General features: G+C 46.9%; 2 protein-coding genes and 1 non-coding gene across 6 annotated transcripts in view; 2 read left to right on the top strand and 1 right to left on the bottom strand.

Moving 5' to 3' along the window:
• The window catches only part of Aff1 (AF4/FMR2 family member 1), a 160,674-nt gene extending 153,668 nt beyond the window's left edge, over positions 1-7,006 (top strand). For all 3 annotated transcript variants that reach the window (XM_038323757.1, XM_038323748.1, XM_038323765.1), the window contains 3 exons: positions 21-158; positions 1,680-1,903; positions 2,683-7,006. In XM_038323757.1, the coding sequence (XP_038179685.1) occupies positions 21-158; positions 1,680-1,903; positions 2,683-2,804 (484 nt within the window). In that variant the 3' untranslated portion in view covers positions 2,805-7,006. The remainder of the gene's footprint in view (positions 1-20; positions 159-1,679; positions 1,904-2,682) is intronic.
• Positions 823-924, top strand: LOC119806016. Its single transcript, XR_005284071.1, has one exon. It is a non-coding gene; the product is annotated as a U6 spliceosomal RNA (small nuclear RNA).
• Positions 7,007-15,117: 8,111 nt separating the features above from the next.
• The window catches only part of Klhl8 (kelch like family member 8), a 48,473-nt gene continuing 39,211 nt past the window's right edge, over positions 15,118-24,379 (bottom strand). For both annotated transcript variants that reach the window (XM_038310854.1, XM_038310860.1), the window contains exons 6-10: positions 22,958-23,069; positions 19,356-19,524; positions 18,992-19,151; positions 16,861-17,062; positions 15,118-16,258 (exon numbers count right to left, since the gene is read on the bottom strand). In XM_038310854.1, the coding sequence (XP_038166782.1) occupies positions 16,135-16,258; positions 16,861-17,062; positions 18,992-19,151; positions 19,356-19,524; positions 22,958-23,069 (767 nt within the window). In that variant the 3' untranslated portion in view covers positions 15,118-16,134. The remainder of the gene's footprint in view (positions 16,259-16,860; positions 17,063-18,991; positions 19,152-19,355; positions 19,525-22,957; positions 23,070-24,379) is intronic.

Below are 24,379 nucleotides of genomic sequence, written 5' to 3'. Positions count from 1 at the left end.
ACCTCTGGTTTTGCCCACAGTTTGCGTTGCCAGTCCCTGGTCAACATGGCTATGTTTCGCTGTAAAAAGGACACAGTAACGAAGTATTCTCGCATGCTTAGTGACCACTTCAAGAGTTCTTCCAAAGTGGCCCAGGCACCTTCTCCATGCACGGCAAGGCAAGTGTTAAGTTCGGCCAAACCGTGCACAGCTGTGTCATTCACCTCTTGCTCATGTGACGTGTCATGTGCATGTGATTTCGGGTTCTTCAGAAGTCCTGTAGTTCACCACCCTCATGTGCACTGGCTCCTTCAACCTAAGCCATTTAGGCTGATGTGGTAACATACAAGGTACAGTGGTCCCCTTACCTGCCGAGAGGTACGTACCAAGACTCCCAGTGGGTTGCCTAAAATTGCAGCCAGAACTGGGCCTTCTGAGGATTCCCCACGCTGCATCTTTTTCTACGCAAGATTCCCCCACTGCTGCCAGCACATACTCTGTGAACAGAAACCGCTTGCTTGTGCTCTCAGGTGCTGGCAAGCAGAATCCTTACTGTTTCGAGATGAAAGTGAATGTTGGACTGTGTCTCTCATGGACCTGCCCAGTGCAATTTGTTGTCTAAGACAGGACCTCACTCGATAGCCCAGGCTGGCCCCCAAACTTGTGCTCTTTCTGTCCCACCGCCTGAGTGTATGCAGCACTGCACCCGTGTTTGGTTTCTTGTTCCTCACGGAGTCCTGTATCTTCTGTGCCTTGCTTTTAGAGAGCATTAAATATAATACAGACCCATTTGTAGCGATCAGAAAGGGAGGGACTTCAAGCAGCCTCTTACAGAATGTCCTTTGCTCTTTGGGGCAGCACACTAAAATCGGAATGATATAGAGAAGATTAGCATGGCCCCTGTGCAAGGATGGCACACACGTTTGTGAAATGTTCCATTAAAAAAAATCCTAATGGAGCCTAGACCAAGGGCATATGCTGTCAGTCACGCGATTTAACTAGGGCGGCTTCATAATAACCCTCACACTGCCAGGATGCAGCAGTGACCGCAGCTCTGGACAGCTCTGATTGCATGCAGCTTCTGCCTGACCCTTCCTTCCATCTTTTGTCATGCTTACGTGATTGAGCTTTTCTGTCCTCTGACCCAACTGAAGCATGTGAACTTGTAGGACCAGGCCACCGCCAGGAACAGGAGCGAGAGGTCTTGGGGCTCCTGAACCCCAGTCACTGTGCCCAGCCTGCTGGTGGTCTGTTTGATCTGTGTTACTGACCAGGAGTTGTTTTCGGAGCCAGGCATGCACTTCACCTTCACGGTGCTGTGACCCAGGGAAAGAAAGAGAAAGGTATAGAAAGTGATTCAGGCAGTGGCTCTGTGTGGCTCCCAGGTCTGAGTGTCAGGTCTGAGCAGGTTTATGTAGCTCAGAGAGAGGCTCCTGCCTACCATGTGTGAGGCCTCGATCTAGCGTCCAGCTCTGCAGAGGGATGAGGGAGGGAGTCACAGAAGGTGAAGACTAGTCCAGAAGAGCGTGGTGGGAACCCAGGTCAGCCTTCCAGATGTGCCTTTGATCTTGTAGGAGTGACTTTAGCAGTGATTACTGTTTTTTGGGGCACACACCCTGAAATTTACACTGCAGTCTAGAGACTGGTCTGTGATCTGCTTGTTTGTGCGATTAACCAAGTCTCTCTCTCCATCCTTGCAGGAGCACAGGCGTTCCGTCCCCCCTCTCCCCAATGCCTTCTCCTGCCAGCTCTGTAGGGTCCCAGTCAAGTGTTGGCAGCATGGGGAGCAGTGGGGTGACGGCCACCATCAGTACCCCAGTCACCATCCAGAACATGACCTCCGCTTATGTCAACTTCACATCCCACGTCCTTAAGGCCTTTGATCTGTGGGACCAGGCAGAGGCCCTTACAAAGAAGAACAGAGGTGAGAGGCTCTGTGGCAGCAGCCAGTGTGGCATGCAGGTGGGAGGTGTTGGGTCCAGGTTTACACTCTGTCTCACGAAGCAGAAGAGACAGGCAGTCTCTCTTCCTAGTCCCTCTGCTCTGCTTCATAACCAAGTTCCAGATCTTCAGGATCAGTTCAGGGTGTGTGGCGTGAGCTAGATTTCTGAGGCCGAATCTCTGCCCCCTCACAGATGTTGGCGTTGTTGTCTCAGCCTGAACTGAACTGCTAGTGAAAGCTCCGGCTGTCCCTCTGCTCAGCACACTTGAGTTGGGGCAGCACAGCCCCAGGGCTGAGTTTGTGTGTTTCCAGCATTCGTTAAGACAGCTAGCTACATACAGCATAGCAAATATCACTGAGACCTAATTGGGAAGGGTGGGGAACTCTATCCAGGCTCGAGTCAGGGAAAGTGAATGGACAAGTGCCCAGTGGCCACCATTAGGTTTGCTTCCTGGTGGAAGAAGATGGCCGGCGCCGGAGCTCTTGATTTCCCCACGGCCTCTTTGCCTTCTTGGCAAACTGTCCCCTCTCCTCTCATGCACCCGTTGCTCACAGCGCATCAGTGGGACACACGTACCACTGTTCTAGGCGTGAGTTCCGGGTTTTACTCAGAAGGGAGGGCTGTCAAGAATTAGCCACTCACAGATTCATGCTAGGCAAGCCACAGGATGCTGTGGGCATATGACCTCCAGACTGTTTGTTTTCATTGTAATTCGATCTGTACAAGTATTTACTCATGTTGGATTTGGATTTGATTGCAGACTTCTTTGCTCAGCTCAGCACAAAGGTGCGTGTCTTGGCCCTCAACAGCAGCCTGGTGGACCTGGTGCACTACACAAGGCAAGGTCTGCAGCGGCTGAGACAAGCTCCCCAAACTCCCTAATACAGGCTGGGGTTACTCGAGGCCTTGGAATGTCTTTGCACAATTGGAAGCCTTGATCAGTGTAGACGTCCGATCGGGATGGCACACTCAAGAAGTGAAACACCATGAGATGGCTAGAATGCTTGCCCACTCAAACTCACAAGAGCTGTGTGGCCATCAGCTGGACACTGCTTAGCAGAGCGGACAGTGGGAAATGATCTGCCTTTCCTAACGGAAGGGACAGAAGTGCAATGGAGCCTAGCTGGCACATGGACGGTCTAGCGACATTTCTGTTGTTTGTTTGTTTGTTTGTTTCTGTTTGTTTGAACAATAGGATACAATTTGCAGAGGAAAGGACGAGAAGCAGTTTCTGGTCCACGGCAGATTCCTGTCATCTCAGTGGCCGCACGAGTTCACTTCCAGAAGGATTTTTTTTTTTCAAATAATAATTTTTGGTGAAGGGTTTTATGGATATATATTTTTTCTTTTCAAGTTTTAAAGAAAATATTGTTTAATAAATTCTGATGGCCACCTACCTGTAAAGCAGAAGTCGTGAAGCTCCACTGTGCTACTTCCTGCAGTGAACAGTGGCTCTGATGAGAGAGTATCATCATTTAGAGGATTGAAGGGGCCGCCCTTCCCCGCCCCTGCCCCCAGTGCCTAGAGTCCTGCACTGTCTAGCTCTGGCTTCCTCAGGTCCGTCCTAGAGGAGTGGCAGCGTCTAGATCCAGGACCCATCTTATGGTCTTCCCTGCATCCCTCCCCACCACACTCCTGGAAAGCGACTGGCTAAGCAGCACCCCTGATTGATTTTTACATTTCCCATGGTGCATGTGGGCAAAGGGAGCCGGTGTTGTTTGCCTTGGGCGGTAGGTGGACGGACTTCCTCATCTTTCTGCCAGAGTCCCAGGTGCCGACAGTGCCGTGGCACCTCGTCTCCTCGGTCAACGAAAGTGAGGTCTTCCTACAGAAGCTGTGTTTTTCTGCTACAAATTATTTTATATTTATAGCAAAACTAACCTTCCAAAGCCCTTTGATTATCCAGGGGATACTGCCTCCCCAAGAGGATATGGAGATTTGGGGGGTAGGAATCCACTACCACACACCCTCAGTCCGGACCGACTTCTCAGGTACGGTGATTGGATGATACTGAAGACCTGTGACCTTCCCCAGCTATACCCCGCCCCATTAAACCAAGTCCACTTTGACAGAGTGAGAGCACATACGGAATTCACCTGCCCATAAGCTCAGGCCTTTCGCTGAAAGTCAAGTGATTACTGGAATGCTCTTGAGCAGTGTTTTAAAAGCCAATTCTCTACCCCTGTAGAAAGTACAATTTGCACATTACGGCTGTTCTCTCCCCCCCTCCCCCCCGCCCATCTCCACTTGCTACCAGCCATGCTGTGTGTTTGTATCTAGATATTAGTGGAGATGGAAGCCCCATCTTATTGAGGGTGCCTGAGGTCCCTGGGGTGGGGGACGACTTTCTTGGTACCTTGGTAAATCCACACCCTGCTTTGGATGGAGCCTGTGCATCTCTGAGCACAGGTTGAGGCCGACAGAGCAGTTCTTTTTATTAATGCTTCCTATTAAGTACTTGTTCACTGAGCATGTGGTCAGTCATCCCCTGCACGGTGTCACCTCTCGAGCAGAGTCTGGCTTGTGTAATCTCATACGTCTCTTTTCCCTTCTCCATGGCTGTCTGTATCCCTTGCTGTACCGTGGAAACGAGCTGCCCGTGGGTTGTGACTGGTTCTGGTCTAGACACATTTTGCCAAAGCATGTGCGTCCTGCCAGTGGACCACTGTGCCCCTTGAAAGAACGGGCCACCTCGTCCTTTGTACTGGATGTGTGTTCTCAACTCTCTATACTCCAGTTTCACTTGTACCTTGGAAACTAATGAATTTGGACAGACCTGTTTGTACCAGTTTGGTTCATAGATGTGAAGAGAGAACACAGTGGCCGGTGAGCGCTGTTGCTGCTCACTGTGGAAACCTGAAGATCATGTAAACAATTTGCACTTTTCACTGTATGCTTACAATTCCCAAGGGCAGCACTTTCCCAAGGCGATTCATCCGGAAGGACTATAAAATTAACCCCTTGAATGTGTGATGTTATAACCATAGAAGAGTATATACTTCCCAGTTGGAGAGTCTTGCCTTTGCCTTATAAAGGGTGCCTGTCTGTCTGCAATAGAAAGCAGAGGGACAGACACTCTTTTTTCCCAAGTGTTGAATATTTTTGGGGGGAAATAATTAAAACTTGATACATGTAAAAGTCCTTCTAGATCATAAAAGATCCTGTCGCTCTCCTTCATGGTGCCAGGAGGGCAGGCCCCGTGGGAGCAGGGAGGGGCAGGAGAGCCCGGCACGTGCTTGTCAGTGGTCCTCCTTGCATGGGAAGTGTATCCTCTGGACAGAAAGCCCTCCCTCCCCCAGTGCGCTCTAATTCTAGGCCTTAGGCCGTTTAGAGTGGGCTCTTCCCCGTCTTAATTGAAAATGTGCCTTAACTGACACCTTTATGTATTCATGTTAGGGACATGACCTCAGTCTTAGGGTTCCTGCTTATAAAGCACTGTGTGCTGCACAGCTACGGTCCCCGATGCAGAGGGTGAGATTCGTCTAGACGTATTTGTGCCTTTGTTGATCCAACAGCTTCTGAAGTGATGCTCTTTGGTTTGCCACGGCTTCAAGGGCTGATGTTTACTTTCCTGCTTTGTCAAGTCTGAGGTCTATCTGTGTATCTTAAGGTAAATGAGTTGGGCTTTACAAAAATATCTAAACTCTTTCCGTGCCCCCTCAAATCCCTCCTCTTGGTGATCTACCTTTCCCAACACTACAAATCCACCACTTCGTTGTTCATTCTTTACCACTGCTTAGAGGTATTTAAATCTCCCGAGAATATTCCGAGCTCCTCTTAGAGACACAGAAGTGTAGGTTTCTCTCACTGAGAATGAGCCAACTGCTCCGCAGCTGCGGAGAGAGGGGGTAGGTTCAGTTTGGATGCCTCCTTCTGTTGGTTTTGGTCCATTTGGAAATAAAGGGTGTGAGGACTTTTCCTGTGCCTTAAGGGATGTTAAAGGGCAGAAGGGCACGATGTTGGGGTTTTCCTTCTAAATCTGTAAGTGGTTTCTGCCAGGTGGTCCTCCATTGTGCTGTCCAGTCATGAGAACAGTCACCTGTGGCCATGCTCGTTCTGATGATTGACAAGCACATTTCTTCGGGCGGCTGTGAGTTTCCTAGGGGTGAATTACACACTATATTCTGTTCCACTGTGCGTCAGACATTGCAGTCACTGTGATGACCAAAGTGCCTCTTGCCCTACCTAAGAGGGAGCCAGAGGATGGAAAGGAAGTCTAGAGCTCCCTGCGAGCCTGCATATTGCTACATCTGTCCATAGGACGGACACTGGAATAAGGCCACTGACACGCAGGCCACGCTGCATTGCTGGGCCGCACCGTGATTGACCTGAGGAAGATGAACTCGCTTTGCTTGGTGTTTTAGCAATACTCAATACAGGCAGTATTAAGTTTGCCTTTTGTTCAGGCCACGACGCGTATTGCTAATACTGCACACCCGCACCATCTCATGCTGGGGTATGTGCGTGTCTGTCCCGAATCTTGTTTTAATTTTTTCTGAATGTGATCATGTTTTGGATGATACCTGAGCAGGGTTGCCTTTTTTTATTTATTACCATTATATATTATATTATATATTATATATTTTCTTTCTTATAATGTTAGAGGAAAGTCAAATCTTGGTATTATTAAAATTGCTTTAAAAAGGAATAGGTTGCCCAGGTGATACTGAAAATCACTGGTTTGTTTTTCTTTGATTACCATGGAATAATGTGCCAGCTGTCACCGACACGAGGGTGGTGCAGGCTGGGGAGCATCGCTGCTCCGGTGAAGATGGAGAGCAACAATGGGGAACACCACATTTTCATCAGCTTCAGCAATGAGACTGCAAACTTGGGGCTTTTGTGAATAAAATTTAGCTGCCTTGTAGAATCCTTTGAAAGAGGCAGACATGATCTGTGAGAGAATTTTTTTTTAAAGAAAATCTGCAAAAGATCTTTCCAAAGATAATGTGCCACAGGTCCTTTGTTCTTCTCTGTAATGAGGATTAAATGCTGTTTTAAATGTAATTGACTTGTTCATCTTCACAGTCTTTCCACGAGATCAAACTGTAGAAAAAATATTTAATAAAAATTTAGAGAAATCATTGGAGTTGAAACTGTGGTTTTTATTTTGCTCAAATATGGTGATGCTTGGCGCCAAGGCCCAGCTCCGGCTCACAGGTCCTCCTGCCCCGCCTTCCCAGTGCTGCCACAAAAGGCCACGCCAGGCAGCATGCGAAGCTGCCAGCTCCAGGCTGCGTTGTCTGTCATGCTCCCACGACTTCCGCTGCGTCCACGGTACGTTCGTATTGTTGATGTGAGGAAAGGAGGAAAGGATGCCACGTCACATGTAGGTGCCTGCTTTCAGTTTGCTGTAGCAGACCAGCTCGTGGGATCCTCAGCCAGCGCTGAAGGACTGGAGGCCGCCTGGCCCTAAGGAAACACCGCAACAAGACTCAGGCTCTGACTTCCTGGATTTGAACCTCAGCTCCCTAGCTCTGTGGCTCTGGACATGTGACTTAACCTCTGGTCTTGTCGTTCATGTGCTTTCTACTCCATCAGACTAAAAAGGCCACGAAGATTGGTTTAACCCATTTGCAGTTTTCCTCCTCTTAGTCTTGATGACACAGACCCATGGAGCAAGCAAGGTGAGTAGTGTTGGTGTGGCAAGGCGGGGAGCCTGTGCTGTTAGCACAGATCTCAGCTGGAGCAGGCCTTGAGAGATGAGCCATCAAAGACAGTCCTCTGTGTGATGTTTATTTCAGAGACTTGTACGGCCTTAGAGGTCAGCAGTGGCTGTACTCCTTTAACCAGCGTCTGCTAGGCGCCGAGACTGTCGGGATGCAACAAAGCAACGACTCTCAACCTGTGGGTAGTGACCCTTTGCCAAACTTCTATCTCTGAAAGTATTTGTATTACGATTCGTAACAGTAGCAAAATTACAGCTATGAAGTAGCAATGAAAGGGACTTTGGGGGGGGGGGTGGTCACAGCATCAGGAGGCTGAGAACAACTGCTATAAAGGAAATGTCCGAGAAGAGCCTTGAAACACAGCACGCGAGGAAACACCAAACTACTTGTTGGGTAAATTCTCGAAGTGGATTACGGAGTGCAAAGATGCGTCCATCCCCTGTACATACAAGAAACAGAACAAACAGGGCAGCAGTATCCTCCATACCGACCATTCTGGGTGCAAGTGCAGGTAAGCGGCACGAATCTAAGATTTTCTGTGTGTGTCTCTCTGGACACCTACAGTACAACCACGGCGCCACTGCAGAAGCTAAGAAAACGTCCAAACTTACATTCAAGTCCCCCACTGCCCTCCAGGGCGTGAGTAGGTTTTTAAGCATGGCTGCAACCGTACTGCGCATTTTCTGTGGCTACTGTGTCCGAGTGCAGTGAGGGGCATCCGGGCAACGTTCTGGTACTGCACCATGGTTAGCACTTGGATGCTGTGGAAGTTTGCGTCACCTGCAGAGACCTCTGTCTAGGGCCCACCAGAGCAATTTCAGTGCTGATTAATTGGAGGTCCACGTTCAGCTGGGCTCTGAGCATGTGTGGTTTCCCGGCAGACCACGCTCTGCTGAAGCTGAGACTCAGGAGAGACATCAAGGCTCTGATGATGGAGGCCTTTGCCCTTCTGACAGACCGGAGTGTGGGCCTGGAAACACTTTCCCAGACAGTTCTAGTTTAGCTGTAAAGGCCACATGGTTACTCTGGATAAAATGCTTTAAACCCCTTCCCTGTTCCTGGGCTTCCCCAAGAACCAATTATGGGTTTAATTTTACATAACAGGCAATAGCTCAGCCTGTTAGAAGCGTGGCGATTGCGATTTCCAAGGGCTCGGGTTCGATCCCCGGGTCTGGTCCCGAGTTCGATTCTGTCACAGAGTGGCATGGGCCGTCTGTGTCCTGAGTGTGTCTGCCCTCCCACGCCCTCTTGCGGTGTGGGAAAAAATATAAAGCTACCAGTCTAGCATCTGAGTTGTCAATAGTGGAAAAGGGACCATTTTAAACAAGGGCTCAGGTTGTTCTTACTATGCTAACAGAAAGAAAACCACAAAATAAATACAAATTTTAACAAGCCCGTTTTGAAGTTAGGCTTCTCACTAGGGCTAGTTTCCCAGGTGTAATGAGCAGAATTGGCCACTAGATGGCAAATGTTTCCTTTGGCTTTAACCACAATGACATTTCACAACTTGTAGAATGAAAGGAAACAACGCCAGACAGAGGGTGGGGGGAATTCAGAGAACTGAGAATTTTTCTGGTGGAATATAATATGGCATAACCACTTGGCATAGCAGTGTACCAGGGTTTTAAAAAGTTAAAATCAAGTTACACAAACCCCGGCAATTGTACTCACAGCAGCACAGGTCAGAAAAGACAGTTCATCCTCACAGCGCTCACCCACACGATGGCGATGCTCAGAGGGCCACCACGGTGTCGTGAGATGTGCTGTGTGCACGTGATGGAAGACCGTTTGGAACACGACAGTGTGCACGAATGTGACTCACTGCCCAGAAAAGGACGTATTTACAGATGACAAACAGATCTGTGGCCACTGCCAAGAAAAGGGAAGGCTGGGGGTAACGCGGGGAGGTGGTGAAGCGAGCGCTCCAAGTCTGAATTAGGAAGAGCTGGCTCAGTTCTGTAGTGTCACCAAGTCAGTACACAGTTATGAAAGTGTCGGAGAGCTGACCTCACAGCCCTGCACTAGACCAGGGGCTAGGAAACGAGAAGACAAACGGTACTGCTGCTAGGACCCGAGTGGCCCAGTCGGTCCTGCATCTGGTTCCCAGACAGAGGAGCACTGCTGGTGGCCAGCTGCCGGGTGGGGGGAGGGCGCCGGTGGACCGGCTTTGCTCCAGTTTGTTATCAGTACCACTTTTTCTGAAACAGAAAGCTCCAGTCGGAATTCCTTCCTGAGTCTGTCTCTGCTCACTGAGGCACCTTAGTCCGCCCGCCCGCCCGCCCGCCCGCCCGCTGCTACTTAAAATGGATACTGTTAGCTTCCTAAACCTAAGGTACAATGTAACATTTTACAATCCCACACATTCAGGGGAAAGAAAACCACCTGCGGTGACAGGTTATCTGCACCAAGTCACCAGACTGGGCCTAATTTTTTTTTCTTTTATCATCAAATTCACTCAAGAAACTTTAAGGGTGATAAGTATTTGACCAAAAAGTTCACTCAAGGTGGGGGTGATGGCACACAACTTTAATCTCAGGCCTTGGGAGGCATACAGGTGAGTCTGAAGAGTGCGTTCCAGACCAGCCAGGGCTACAGTGAGAGCCTGAATCTGCAGATGCTCGTTCCAGGACAGTCAGACCTCACGGAAAGTGCTGCCGAGCGCGAGAACGGTGAGTCTTCACTCAAGGCAAGAGTGCTTTTTATTCTGGATTCTGGGGGAATAGCCACACTGCTGAGACACCTTACAGGTCAGGGCCTTAACAGTTCTGTGTGATGGTGCCCACCTCTATCCAAGCCCTGGGAATGCTGAGGCAGGACTGTGGCAGGTTCAAGGCTGCCCTGAGGTATATAGTAAACTCAAGACTAGACTGAGAGAAATTTTTGCCTTCTCAAAAGTCAAAAACCTAAAAAGGAAGGGGTTCTGGAAGAAGTGATAACACTGACAGCATTTCTGAATTCCCTCAGTACCCCTCCCCCACGCTGCCGAGCAAGGAAGATAGGAAATCCTTGATCACAGCAACCAAGGCATAAAAACCCGTTCAATATACATAGTCGTGCTGACTGACCAGGAAGGGGAGCTGGAGTCCTAGGTGCTCCCTGAGGAACCAGCTGGAACTGGTACAGTTCTGCCCACTGCAACAGCAAGTGAGAACGAGGGAAATAAGGCAGTGTCTGAAACAGCTACAAATCTGTGGAGCCCAAGACCGTTCCAAGCTGGGCATGGTGTGAACACTGTAACTCAGCTCCCGAGAAGCTGAGGCGGCATCACACAGTTCAGGTCAGCCTGCACTACAGAGCTCTTGTCTCAGAACCCAGGGGTGAAGATGAGGCTCACTAGGAGAGGAAGCAGGGTCCTAGGTCTGATTCCCAGAATTGCAAATAGACAAAACCCAGCTCAACAAAGTCCTAGGCAACAGAACTGATATAGCAGGCAGACATTTCAAAATATACTGCTTAAAATGAACAACAGTCAAAGTTTAGTGTATATATACAACATACATACACACGGAAAAGGAATATAAAATTTCAAACAGCCAAAGAGAATACCTCCCTAGTTTGCTATTAAAAAGTTATATGAAACAGACTCTCCAGAAATAAACACACACACACATACACACACACACACACACACACACACACACACACACATTTTAAACTCAAGAGACCAAGGAAAAATGTGTAATTAATACTTACAAATATTTTATATGTGAAATTGGTGTCAGCAAATTAAGAGTTTGTTTTGTTTCCCGTTACTATGGTGAATGCCCTGCCAAGCAACACATGCATGTGCATACGCTAAAAGGCAAGCGTATGGTGGGTAGCCAAAGGGCGTGGCCACCACCTGTTCTGTTTGGGAGCCTCTGATGCCCTGACAGTAACTCAGTGGGAGCATCTTGAGCCTCGCACTGTGGTTTTCTTTTTGGAGCTGAATCGTCCACCTATGCAGAGTAATTCCACTCAAACTTTTTAAGTTATATTTTAAAATTAGCAGAATAGCGTGTTTCTATAAGGCATTTTCATACAGCTTTAGTTTGGCTTAATTCACTCCTGCCCCCTCCTCCCCTCCCCATCCTGTCCATCCTGCACCCACTGCTCCTGCCCCCTCCTCCCCTCCCCATCCTGTCCATCCTGCACCCACTGCTCCTGCCCCCTCCTCCCCTCCCCATCCTGTCCATCCTGCACCCACTGCTCCTGCCCCCTCCTCCCCTCCCCATCCTGTCCATCCTGCACCCACTGCTCCTGCCCCTCCTCCCCTCCCCATCCTGCACACACTACTCCTGCCTTCTCCCCTCTCCATCATTCACCCACTATTCCGATCCCTCTCCCGTCTCCTTCCCCATCTTGCCCACTTCCTCTCCAATCCCCACCTAATCTATGAACCTCCAGTACACTCCTTTCTTTCATGTTTCCTGTAGTCTACCATCCCTCCACTTAGAGTTTGCAATTGGACTTTGAGATGGTAAGCTTCCACAGGCTCTTCACACGCCCTTCCACTGGGCTAGCTTCCCCTTACTCCAATGTCTTCTATCTCCACGTGCCCCTCCCCAGCTTAAACAGATGATCTGTAGTCTCCTATCCCCCCAAACCCTGGTAGGAAACCCCTGAAACATCCCTCACCAACACAGCATGAATTAAATACTAAATACTTTTTTAAATCAGTCATAGAGAAACAAAAGAAACAAAGAAAATTCTCAATTTTATCACTTATAAAAGCATTTTGTGCAGCTGCAACAGTCTCTTACGTAGGCATTTAACAGCACTGTAAGGTCATAGTTCACTTGGGGATCAAAGAAATGAGTTACACTCCATGGGAGTAAAACATTTACTCAAACATTAAAAAAAAAAAAAAGCAATTAGTTACATAAAACAGTGAAAGACAATAGCAATTTGTTTAGAAAGCCCGAGTGTCAATATAGTAAAGTGTGATGTGTCAATAAAATGTGACTTTAATGACTAAATGGGGGAACCACACAAGGAACCCCAAAATATGTCCTGAAATAATGCACAAGGGGTTGGGCTCAGTGCAATGACAGTCCCAGCTTTGGCAGGCGGCGGCAGTGCATCCCCTGAGCTCTGGTTTTTTAATGCCAGCCTACACGACACAGAGTGAGACCTCATTTAAAAAATTTTAGCCAGGTGGTGGTGGTGCACGCCTTTAATCCCAGCACTAGGGAGGCAGAGGCAGGTGAATCTCTGTGAGTTCGAGGCCAGTCTGGTCTACAAGAGCTAGTTCCAGGACAGGCTCCAAAGCTACAGAGAAACCCTGTCTTGAAAAACCAATATATATATTGGTTTTTCAATGCAAATTCCTGCCAGGCTTGTGGTGGCACATGCCCGTAATCCCAGAACTTGGGAGGCAGAGGCAGGTGGATCTCTGGAAGTCTGAGGCCAGCCTGGTCTACAGAGTGAGCTCTAGGACAGCCATAGAGAATTCCACTCATAACTTCAGTTGTTTACAGCACATCCTGGTGTGAAGGTGAGGAGCCCACGGGAGGCCCCTCTGGATGCCACGCCTCATTCTGTGCACACGGTTCCTCTGCCCGCAGTCTTACCTCAAAGCATGTCTTTATTTTTTAACCTGTAAAGAGAGCACCTACTCCTCTATTTATTCCCTTGTGGTGTTGTCAGGCCCGCCAACATTCCCTTTATTTCACATTCCTCTATGAACACCTCAGAGGTACAAGGGCACAGGCTTAGCATGTTAGCTGACCACTGTCTCGTAAAAATCAGAAATGGAGTACACCAAAAATCTCTACATAAAACAGGAAAAGATTTTGAATAATCAAAGGCGATATTAAGATCCTTAGCTTGGACAATAATAAAAACAATGGGCATGGCAGTAACCACAGGTGTCCAGCCATCTATGAGACAAGCTGACAGCAGCCACGTCTCAGGCCATCCTTCTCGCTCAGCTTGATGCAGCTGGTCTGCCAAGTGTCAGGGTTGAATGCTTGGAGGGTTGGCTCAAGTACAGCCAGCTACACCAGAGCACACTGACCCAGCAGAACCAGCTCCGAGGCTTACATCACACATTACACTAGCAAGCCGGCATGCGCTGCTTAACCCCACTCCCAGAGAATCCGGCTGCTATTCTCTCATACTCAGAGCCTTCCAAGACCCCTTGTTCAGGGTCAGGCTGCCTCCGTGCTCCTCGACCCCCCGGGAAAGGGAGACGAGCCAGCAGGGCCATGAGTGCAGATGCTGCGCTGTGACTGAAGAGTAGAGAAGACCGCCGTCTTGAGCACGGATGTCTCGGCACCTCATGCCAGACAGACAGCGTCCTCAGGCTTGAGCATCGGCTACTGCTTACCCATGATCTAGGATCTGTGGTGGGAACAACCGAGAAGGCCTGGGACCTTCCTCATGGCTGTCTCTCGGGGGTTTCTGCTGGGTGGTGCGAATCTGCTGTGATGTTCTCCTGTCTTTCTGCTGCTTGCTGTTTAGCCTTTTATTCCCACTTGCTGTGTATTTAAACTCCCTCATCTGAAACAGAAATCACGGCTATCATGGATTATTCTCCATACCAAAAAAAAAAAAAACAAAAAAAAAACCCTGACAACAGAAAAAAATAGCTCAATATGGGAACTTAAAAATTTATTGGCTAAAGAGAGCCTTCATCCAGTAACTGATGGAAGCAGACGCAGAGATCTACAGCCAAGCACTGGGCCAAGATCCGGGAGTCCTGTTGAACAGAAGGAGGAGGAATTGGATGGGCCAGGGGGGTCAAGGGAACCCGCAGAGATAGCTGACCTGGGCTCGAGGGAGCTCACAAACTCTGGACTAACACTTACGGAGCCTGCATGGGACTGACCTCGGCCTTCTGCATGTGGGCCACGGTTTTTGTAGCTCTGTCTGTTTGTGGGGCTCCTAGCAATGGGATCAGGACCTGTCCCCGGTGCTTGAGCTGGTTTTTAGGAACCTATTCCCCATGTTGGGATGCCTCACCCAGCCTTGATGCAGGGGGAGGAGCTTGAACAGAGACAGAGGAGGAGTGGATGGTAGGGAGTATATGGGCAGCAGTGGGGAGGGGGATAGGGAGGAGAGGACAGAGGGGAAACTGGCTGGTATGTAAAATAAATGAGAAAATTTAATAAAAATTATTTTCTGTTGAAAGATGATGCTGATTTGAGCACTTGGGCTGGTTTTTTGTGTAATCTGTCTGGAAGGCACTGGGCCAGAGTTCAGATCGCTAGAATCCACATGAATGCCAGGTAGGTAAAGTGAGCTGCACTCTGGAAATAGGGAAGGGGATGCCTGGGCAAGCTAGGTGTATGAATGAGTTCAACTGAGAGAGTCTACCCCGGTGAGTAAGACGACAGCAATCTAGAAAGTCTTTGTCTGTGATGTTAATCCTGTACCCACACATGAATGTGAACACATGTGCACATGTGTACCACACATAATAAAGGGCTGTTATATCACAGTGGGATTATCAATATGCTGGGCTTCAGATTATTTGCAGAAATATTCAATTAGGTTCCAATAAATACACTGCAGGACATTAAATAATGAAAAGGAACTGGTAGTTTTCATTTTCTCTGTTTTTACCAACAATATATTTTATTGATTAATGACAAACTTGAACTAATCATCAAACTATACTGCATAAAGGGCTTTTGAAAAATGCATTCATTTCCTGATAATAAATAAATTCAGTTTTGTACAATTAGAAAAACCAAGACAGTGACAAATAACAAAATAAGAAAATGGATCCTGGGTCCCAAATCCAATGACTAAACCAAGGAACAAAGCTAAAGGAACCTTGGGATTTCCTTCCTAGGGTCACATGCTGCATATAGTTCCTCTCCACATCTCTGCCCTGGGCGATGGACTGAGCCAATCCAGAGCCGTCACTAAGACATTACCAGATGCACATTTTGCATGAGATGGGAAGAAAAACCACAATAGCCCTAACCATAAACAGTGCACTGGTGGGTAAGGAGCCAGCACTGGTGCCTGTTGTTCTAAAACTCCAAAAAGAAACAAAGGGCTTCTTACAGACACTAGGACAGTTTCAAGAGTGCCTCAGAAACACACATTTCCCTACTTCGTAAATACCCAAGAACTGAACGTCACCACCTACAGACAAAAAGCAAAACATAATTCGTCAGCACCATGTAGAACAGCCCTCAAGGGAGCAGGCCTCAAGTCCTCATGTTCCTGAGCAGACTTAATTCTCTGCGAAAAATCTACTGCTTGCAGTTAGTATCTTCAGGAGAAGGAACAGATACAACTCAATAAATTACATTTTATTCATCAAAATAAACAGCTATTTTAAGGTTTGGCACTACATGAAACGCTTCTCATAACAAGTATGGGTTCAGAGAGAGACCGTTTCCTGCCTCCCTCGCTATTTGCTAGAGCAGGAAATGCCGCACTTAACTTGGTGACCAACAGTGCTCCAGCTCACAAGGTGAGCGTACTCACAACACAACAGCTGGCATTCAACAGGAGAGCAGCTGCAGTCACAGAGGGGGCCACAGAAAGTGCTGCTGTTGTCCCATTCCTCCGCTGTGATTACACTGCTGCTGCCGGGATCTAAGTCACATACAGTCAACCACATTAGTGGACCCATGGCCGACGTCTCGGATCTGGCTAGTTAAGCAGTCACACACGGCCACACCGGCACCAGCTCTGCAGTGAGACACAGGTCCAACCAGCTCCCACCTGGAAAGACAAGACAAGACTGACACCAAGAGCACAGGATCCCAGCTGGGGGACTGTGTTAAAGGACAAGCAAGTTTCCAGAGGGAAAGGTATTTCCAAATGTTACATTAGTAACAAGCATTCCTCCACCATCTCAAGCCTGCTTCCCACAGCTTCTGTTATCTACAATAAACCATAGTAAATGGAAACTTTTGGAAGTCAGCAATGCTGTAAACTTTAGATGCTGAGCTGTTCTGCCTCGCCTCGGAGAGCCCGACTGGTGTGTCATTTCTACAGATGCTATCTGCTCACTGGTCACTGAGGAGCTGGACCTCAAGGTAGTACGTTCTTTTGCTTAAATAACCTTTGTTTTACTTAATAATGGTGCTAAATATGAGAGTGGTGCTGGCAAGTTTATCTCAGCACACTGCTGAACATGCTCCATGCAGTCAGTAACCGGCAGCCTTTTACCACGCCTAATGCATGCACTCATTTATCTTAGGCACATATGGACAGGGAAGCAGAGCTGTACTTGTAGAGTTTGAGTCTACCTGTGTCTCAGAGGATAATCAAAGAGCTCATGGAGCGATCACATTCCACTAAAGAGACAGTATGTTGCTTACTTATTCAGCACGGGATCGAAGGCTTCCACTGTGTTGAGGTACGCATTGCCATTGTGGCCGCCAACGGCGAAGATTTTGCCCATCACTGTGGCGATCCCTACTCCACCCCTGGGAGTTGTGAGTGCCGCCACGTAATCCCACTTGTTGCTTCGAGGGTCGTACCGCTCAACTGAACTCAAGGGCGAATTATCATCAAAACCACCTACGAGAGAAACATTTTAAAACAGGATTACAGTTCATAATAACTGACAACTAAATCTTAACATTTTACAGAACTCAAGCTTTTTAACTCGCTCTGTTAACCAGGCTGATCTCAAACTCAAGAGATCTGCCTACCTCTTCCTCCTGAGTACTGGGATTAAAGGTGTGCACCACTCCAGTCCAGCTGAATAAATCTCTTCTAAAGGGTTAATTTTATTATATCAATTGAAATGAAATAAATCCACTAATTTTATGTAACGGGTGGGTTTCTGGCATCCCCGTCTCATCAGCACTGACTCTTCCCTTGTCGTCAAACCTCACTACTGCTCATGTCCGTTTGCAGGGCCAGGGCTTCACAGTGACTTTTTCTACAGCGTCTCTTTTATTGGCTCCATGTAATCTCCCTAGGTAACAGGAAAGAATCAACGCTCAGGACATAGCTCAACAGTAAAGTCCTTGCCTAGCATACAAGGAGCTGGGTTCAGTCCCTGCAAGGAAGGAAGCATCAAGGCCAAGGCAGAGAGGACGCGGGTGCAGTCAGGCTGTTACACATCCTGCACCTCACACTGCTGTTATTCAGATGGCTGAACCCATTTCAGGTGGATCTGAGGGCCATGAGGTTGTTTTCTGTAGTTCTCAGAGTTCAGGGTTAAAGCCAGTGCCTCCTGCATCTAGGTGAGAACTTTGCCCCTGTGCTGTCCCGGATCCCAAGAGGGTTGCTTTAATGTTCAATCTGAGTTTGAACATTTGTTCAAAGACAAGACGCTCCTGTGGCCATGTGACACATGGTGGTGACCTGTCTATGGTTAGTCTGGAAGTGTGAAAGGCTGCAACCATACGCTATAAGAACTTCAGTCTCTACATACTCAAACTCAACCTTCACTCTATCGCTTGTACAGGCACGTGGCTGTCTCTGCAAAGGAGGCTGAGGTCAACTGTGCCATTGCCCTTGCTTCTCGAGCAAGAGCACAGACAGACTCGGCATTGCTTCGACTTTCAAATGTTAAACACTAAAAACAACAACCCACTCTTCTCCCAAGAACTATAAATGACATAACCCTAACAGCACACCGGTGTATACCAGGATGTAATGTGCTAGCGGCCTTTCTGAGCAGAGCTCCTTCTTTGTAAGGAGGGTCACTAACACAACAGTGCTCGTGTTGAGCACAGCTGCAGATGTGCACTGTCTCTGACTCCCAGGACAGTTCTGACGGGGCATTCCCACACCTGTTCACAGTCATGAAAGGCCCCTCGGAGGCAGCACTGCACCCCACCTTTAGGAGCCAAACGATGCGACTCTGCCTCCTCTCCATCCAGGGCAGACTGCTCCCTGCATGTAAGAATCTGGAAAGCACGGCTCTACGCGTCCTTCTAGGTCAGCACTTCAAACGGTCAAAAAGCAACAGAGACTCACACAGTCTTCACACGGAAAAGCCACTGGCTTTCTTGAAACAGTACTTTTGCTTTGAAATGAAGCGGAAGGAAAGCAGGTCTCCAGGCTTTGGAGGACTGGTTTTAGCAAAGCCCGTCTATGTTTCTATGTTTGCAAATATATATTTCATCAAATGCAACTCCTACTTTAGATTTAATCTAAGTTTTGCTGTTTGGATTTTTGTTTGTTTGAGACAGGGTCTGGCTATGTACCCCGGGCTGTCCTGGACCTCCCTATGTAGAGCAGGCTGACCTCAAACTCACAGAGACCTACCTGCTTCTGCCTTCTGAGCACTGGGATTAAAGGTATGCTCTACCACACCTGGCAGAAGTTTTAAATATAAAGATTTAAATCAAGAAGCACTAATGTCAACTTTAAGAATTCAAAAGCACACCTCTGGGCTGGTTCTTAAGGATTAAATGTGATGGTTTGTTACTGTGTTATCTTATGGCTCTTGTCATCACATGCCATGACATATTAGAGATGACATGTACTCACCAACAACATACAAACAACCGTGAAGTTCACTAACGCCGTTGCCCGCTCTCCGCTGGCCCATCTCTTTGACTTCTACCCACTTATCCAGGTGTGGGTGGTACCTTTCCACACTGGACAAGGAAGCCACTCCATCATTGCCGCCCACTGCATAAACATGGTTCTAGAGGAAGGAAACAGGCATCGGATTTTAAAAGGATTTACCCACAGTCCTAACAGGCGAGCAGAATGTAGGAAGCCACCGCTTCATGAACAATCTGGTACAGAGTCAACCCTGTAGCTGCTGGTGTGAATTAGACCATGTTGCCCATGGATGTGGCCATGGATGTGACTGGTATGTCCCCATGGGAAGTGGTATGTAACTTACTACTAAAGCCACAGAGCCAACGCCTCCACGGGGAGTGTTCATTGGTGCCACGGCACTCCACTGGTCAGATTCGATGTCGTATCTCTCCACGTCACTGAAGCAAGTATTGTCATCTAACCCTCCAATTGCATAGATCGGGCCCCCCAAGGAGGCCAAAGCAATTCCTCGCCTGCAAAAAACAGTAAAGCCTGTTTTATTATCTGAGTTTGTTTCAGGAAAAAGAAGACATTTTTATCTGTGCAAACCACTTCTGAGGATGCTCATCAAACGGTGTGGTTTTCCTCCAGTGTTTTAAAATGTATTGTTTCTGAGTAGGTGCTGGGTCCCTTGACCCGTACGGTGCATCTATCAGAAATGCATTTCACCTCTGAGTTACATTCTAACCCTAAATCAGAACTAATAATGATGCAAAACCCAACAAAACAGAATAAAGAAATCCAAAGTGTTCAATTACCAAGCAGACAGTTACATAATCGAGGGGCTAACTGGACTGATAAGAGAACAGTCTGCTGTGGATTCAAGGAGAATCCAGTTCTGAGCCAATAGGTTTGTTTAGTTGCAGGGTTTCACGAAAACACCACACAAAAAGAATATTCATGTTTCTATCACATGCTGTGTAAACACTGCTTTATTTCTGAAAAGAATTTATTTTTTCTTCGAAAGGATGACTCAGCCCCTACTGAAAGTTAACTCACTGTTAGAAGGACAATAAAAAAGGACAAATTATAGCCACCAAAAGTTGAGCTATTCTACACTGCTGTAGTAGACACAGAGGCCTCTGAGGATAAACGGTTCACGTATAGTCAGCTTTGTGTCCCTGGTAACATTAGAGAAGTGAACACCAGCTTTGCCCCTCCTTAGGCTTCTTGGTGAAATACATGGAATGCTCTATTCCCAGTGGGTACACAGTACTCAACTACTGTCACCCAGCATGGTCACGGGGGTATCCTAACCTTAATGTAGCCTCGGCTATTATCCCTGTGTTTACATCACTCGACTCTTTGTGCATCCCTGCATACACTTCATTTGCAAATTATAAACAAAAATTTCTGTATAAACAGATTACATGAATTGCAAAACATGCACCTGAACCAAAGGTTTCAAGCATAAAGAACAGTGCAGCGATCATCCTACAGAGAGCACAACATAGGAGCACTGTGATTATAATCTCCCTGAATCTCTTCACTCTTTGAATGTAGATGACTGTACCGTAAACTCTCTCTCTCCTCTATATAGACGACTGTACTGTGAGCACGCTATCCCTCTCCTCTATGTAGACTGTACTGTGAGCACGCTATCCCAGAAGGTCTATATTTCACACTTGCACAAGACAACTACTTTACTCTGTATAAACACCCGCACACCCTACCTCCCACCACATAGTCCTGTTCTAACTAATGCCTTAGGCTTTAGTACATACCCTTGTTTGACTCCTGTTAGAGGGTCTGTCTATAGAATATCTGGTCTGCTTGTTTTGGGGGCTGCTGCTGCTGGCTGTTACTTTGTGGTGCTGGGGACCTGAAGCATGCTAGGTAAACCCTGTGCTACAGAGCTGTAGCCCCAAGCCTACTGCCTGTCCAAATCCTGCTTTGGTGACATGATTTTAGTTGCTCTTTCATCTCAGGATGTTGGAAGTTACTATTCAAATAATTACAAGCAGCTAAATTACTGAATTATGTAATTAGCAATCTTTTCTTTAGACAAGCTCTAATAATCAAAATATAGTTCAATTTATTATAGATGAGAATTTAATATATCTTAAAATCAGTAAAGAAAACAGAAATCAATAGAGCTATTTTCTTAACAAGAAAATAGTTTCTTAACAATAAGCCTTACTTCTAGTTACTATCATATTTAAGAGAAACACTGCATACATTTTCATTAAGGTCAGGAACAAGAGAAAAATACCTATTTCAATTTCTATTCATATGGTAATAATTTGTCAGTCAATAAAGGCGGTATTCAAAGCAAATTAGAAACCTAAGAGTGTATGAGGAGGGGCTGAGGGATGTCTCGGTGGCCAAGAGCGCTTGCTGCTTTTGTAGAGGACAACTCTGACTCTAACTCCAGGGGATCGGAAGGCTTCAGTGGGCACCTGCATGTATGCATGTACACATGTACGCACACACAATCTGTAAAGAAAAATGTATTGGGAAACTGGCGAACGTTGATAGCATTGTATCAATGCTTATTTCTGACACTGTACTATACTGTGAGATGCTATGGATCCAACAGAAGCCGGATGAAAAATAAAAGGATATACCGTAGCGTGTCTGAACTGCAAGCCAGGTGACTCTTTGCTCTAGAGGGCTGGCTGCCCTCCAGCATCGGAGGCTTGATAATAGCAGGCACTGTCTGGCTGAGGAGGAGGTAAGATGATCTTCAGCTGAGAAGACCTGACACCTGTAACTCTACATTCCCTTGAACAGCAAGTGTGAGGCCCACCTACATGACAGGAGATCCTGTCTCCACACAACAACAACAAGAAGAAACAAAGCAAAGCAGCAGGGGCCGTGGAGGTAGCCCAGGTGAAGGCACTGTGCCACTGAGCTTGGTGATCTGCATTTGGCCCCAGGACCACAACGGGAGGAGAGAACCAACTCCTGTGGCTCCCTGACCTCCACACTGCACTCCTGACGCAGGCACGCACCCCCTTCTCCACCAAAATAAACAAATGAGCACAAAGAGAATTTTAAATAAAATTAAACAAAACGAACAAAAAAGAGAAATGCTACCGTATTTGCAACTTTTCTGAAAAAAGAAAATCTAAAGTCATTTCAAACAAAACATTTCAAAAAGAGCAGCAAGGCTTCCTACAGAAGACTCTGGCTATCATGATGGGAACTAAGAGGCGAATCTATTCAAACAAGCTTGAATGTGTGTGTGAGTGTGTACACGTGCACAGGTGTGTACAGGTGCTGGAGTTCACAAGAGGTGTCAGACCCCCTGGTGTTAGAGTTACAGGTGGTTGTGAGCTGCTCATTGTGGGTGCTGGGAACAGAACTTGGGTCCTCTGGAAGAGCAGCACACATCTTAAATGCTGACCAGGGGTGTGGGACAATGGTCTGTATTCTGTCAATTATATTTTAAATAAACGCTGATTAGCCAGTAGCCAGGCAGGAAGTATAGGCGGGACAATCAGACAGGAAGTAGAGGTGGGTCAATGACAACAGGAGAATTCTGGGAAGAGGAAAGCTTGGTCCACAGTCCTGTCCTAGCCTCAGAAGCATCAAGATGTGACTGCCTCACTGAAAAAGGTACCAAGCCACGTGGCTAACACAGACAAGAATAATGGGCTAATATAATTCATAAGTTTATAACTAATGTAGACCTCTGTGAGATTTCTTTGGGACTTAACAATTGCAGGAACCGGGCAGGACAGAGAACTCAGTCAACACTGACCCATCTCTCCATACCCTTACGATTCCATTCTTAAATATAAGCTGTGACAGAGCATTGCTCTGGGTGTGTTGACAAAATGGGCTCGAGAAGGATGAGTTTCTAAAGGTAGGAAAAAAAAAAACCCTCCAAGATAAGACTTTTCTGTATTTGTCCTTCTGACTTTATACTATCAATTAAAAAAGGAGCTGCATGGTACCTACCTCTTGGTATTCATTGATGCCTTCATCATCCATTTATTAGTGAGAGGATCAAACATCTCCATGCTACCTAAGTGTTCATTCCCATCATGGCCACCCACTGCATACACTTTACCTGTCAAAACAATTATTTTCATTTGAGTCCCAAGTGATATTAATGTTATTTACATGCAAGCAATACATAAGCAGAATGTCATAATAAATTAACTTTTAACGTCTTCTTCTGTTCAACATGGAACTGATGTCATTAGCAGGAAGTGAAAATCAGTGTAAGCTTTCACTAAACGTGTGTAAGGCTATAATCAGTGTAAGCTTTCACTAAACGTGTGTAAGGCTATAAGCTTTCAAATGCCATTCTTGGGTTTCGTCACTTTTTATTAAATAGCAAATGAAATTATTAATTTGGCTTCTAAAACAGGTCAATAAAATAAAAGAAGGCTAATGACAAGTTATAAGGAAAATGCAGAACTGTTAATATAAAGTGATCATCCTCTCTTGAGGAGAGTGAGAAGACCGTGGTCTAGGGCTGAGCTAGGGCCTCAGCCACCCCAGCAGAAATCACATGTGAAATCATTACTAAAAATTAATTAACTGCAGAACCATAGAAAATTGTTAGAAAGCTTTTAAGAACCACCTTTTCCTCATTTACAAGAGGACAAATGTTTCTGAAAACACAGGCTGGGAGACAGCTCAGCAGCGGGAAGTGCCGGGTGCTCTTGCACATGCTCCAACAGCACCACACCGAGGCTCTAAACTGTCGGGAGCTCCAGTCCCAGTGCGATCTGATGCCCTCTGCTGGCCTCTTCTTGCACCAGGTATACACACGCAGACACATAGTCAAACACACAAAATGAAAGTAGCTTTAATCTCAACACTTGGGAGGCAGAGGCAGGAAGATCTCTGACTTCAAGACCAGCCTGGTCTATAGAACAGGTTCCAGGACAATTAGGGCTACACAGAGAAACCCTGTCTCGGAAAACCAAAAATGAGTAAATAAACAATAGACTAAATAATAAAAAAAATTCAGCAAGGCAGTGGTGGTGCAGGCCTTTAATCCCAGTACTTGGGAGGCAGAGGCAGGTGGATTTCGGTGAGTTCAAGGACAACCTGGTCTACAAGAGCTAGTTCCAGAACAGCTAAGGCTATGACACACAGAAACCTTGTCAAAAAAAAAAAAAAAAAAAAAAAACCATCTTAAAATACATAAAAAATAACTTAGGAGTCGGGAATGTAGCTCAGGAGGCAGAGTTCTTGCCTATCACACAGGAAGCTTTGGGTCAGCTCCCAACACTGTAAACTAGATGTGGGGGTGAACACCTATGATCCCAGCCTGAGAGGTAGAAGCAGGAGGATCAGAAGGTCAAGGTCAAGGTCAGTCTCAGGTACACAGTGAATTCCAAAACACAAGGGACCTTCTCTTGAAAA

This window comes from Arvicola amphibius, chromosome 1 (genome assembly GCF_903992535.2).
Source record: "Arvicola amphibius chromosome 1, mArvAmp1.2, whole genome shotgun sequence".
In the NCBI taxonomy this organism is placed as follows: Eukaryota; Metazoa; Chordata; class Mammalia; order Rodentia; family Cricetidae; genus Arvicola; species Arvicola amphibius.
The sequence above is the reverse complement of the archived record's forward strand: the minus strand, read 5'-3'. Positions and strand labels throughout refer to the sequence as shown.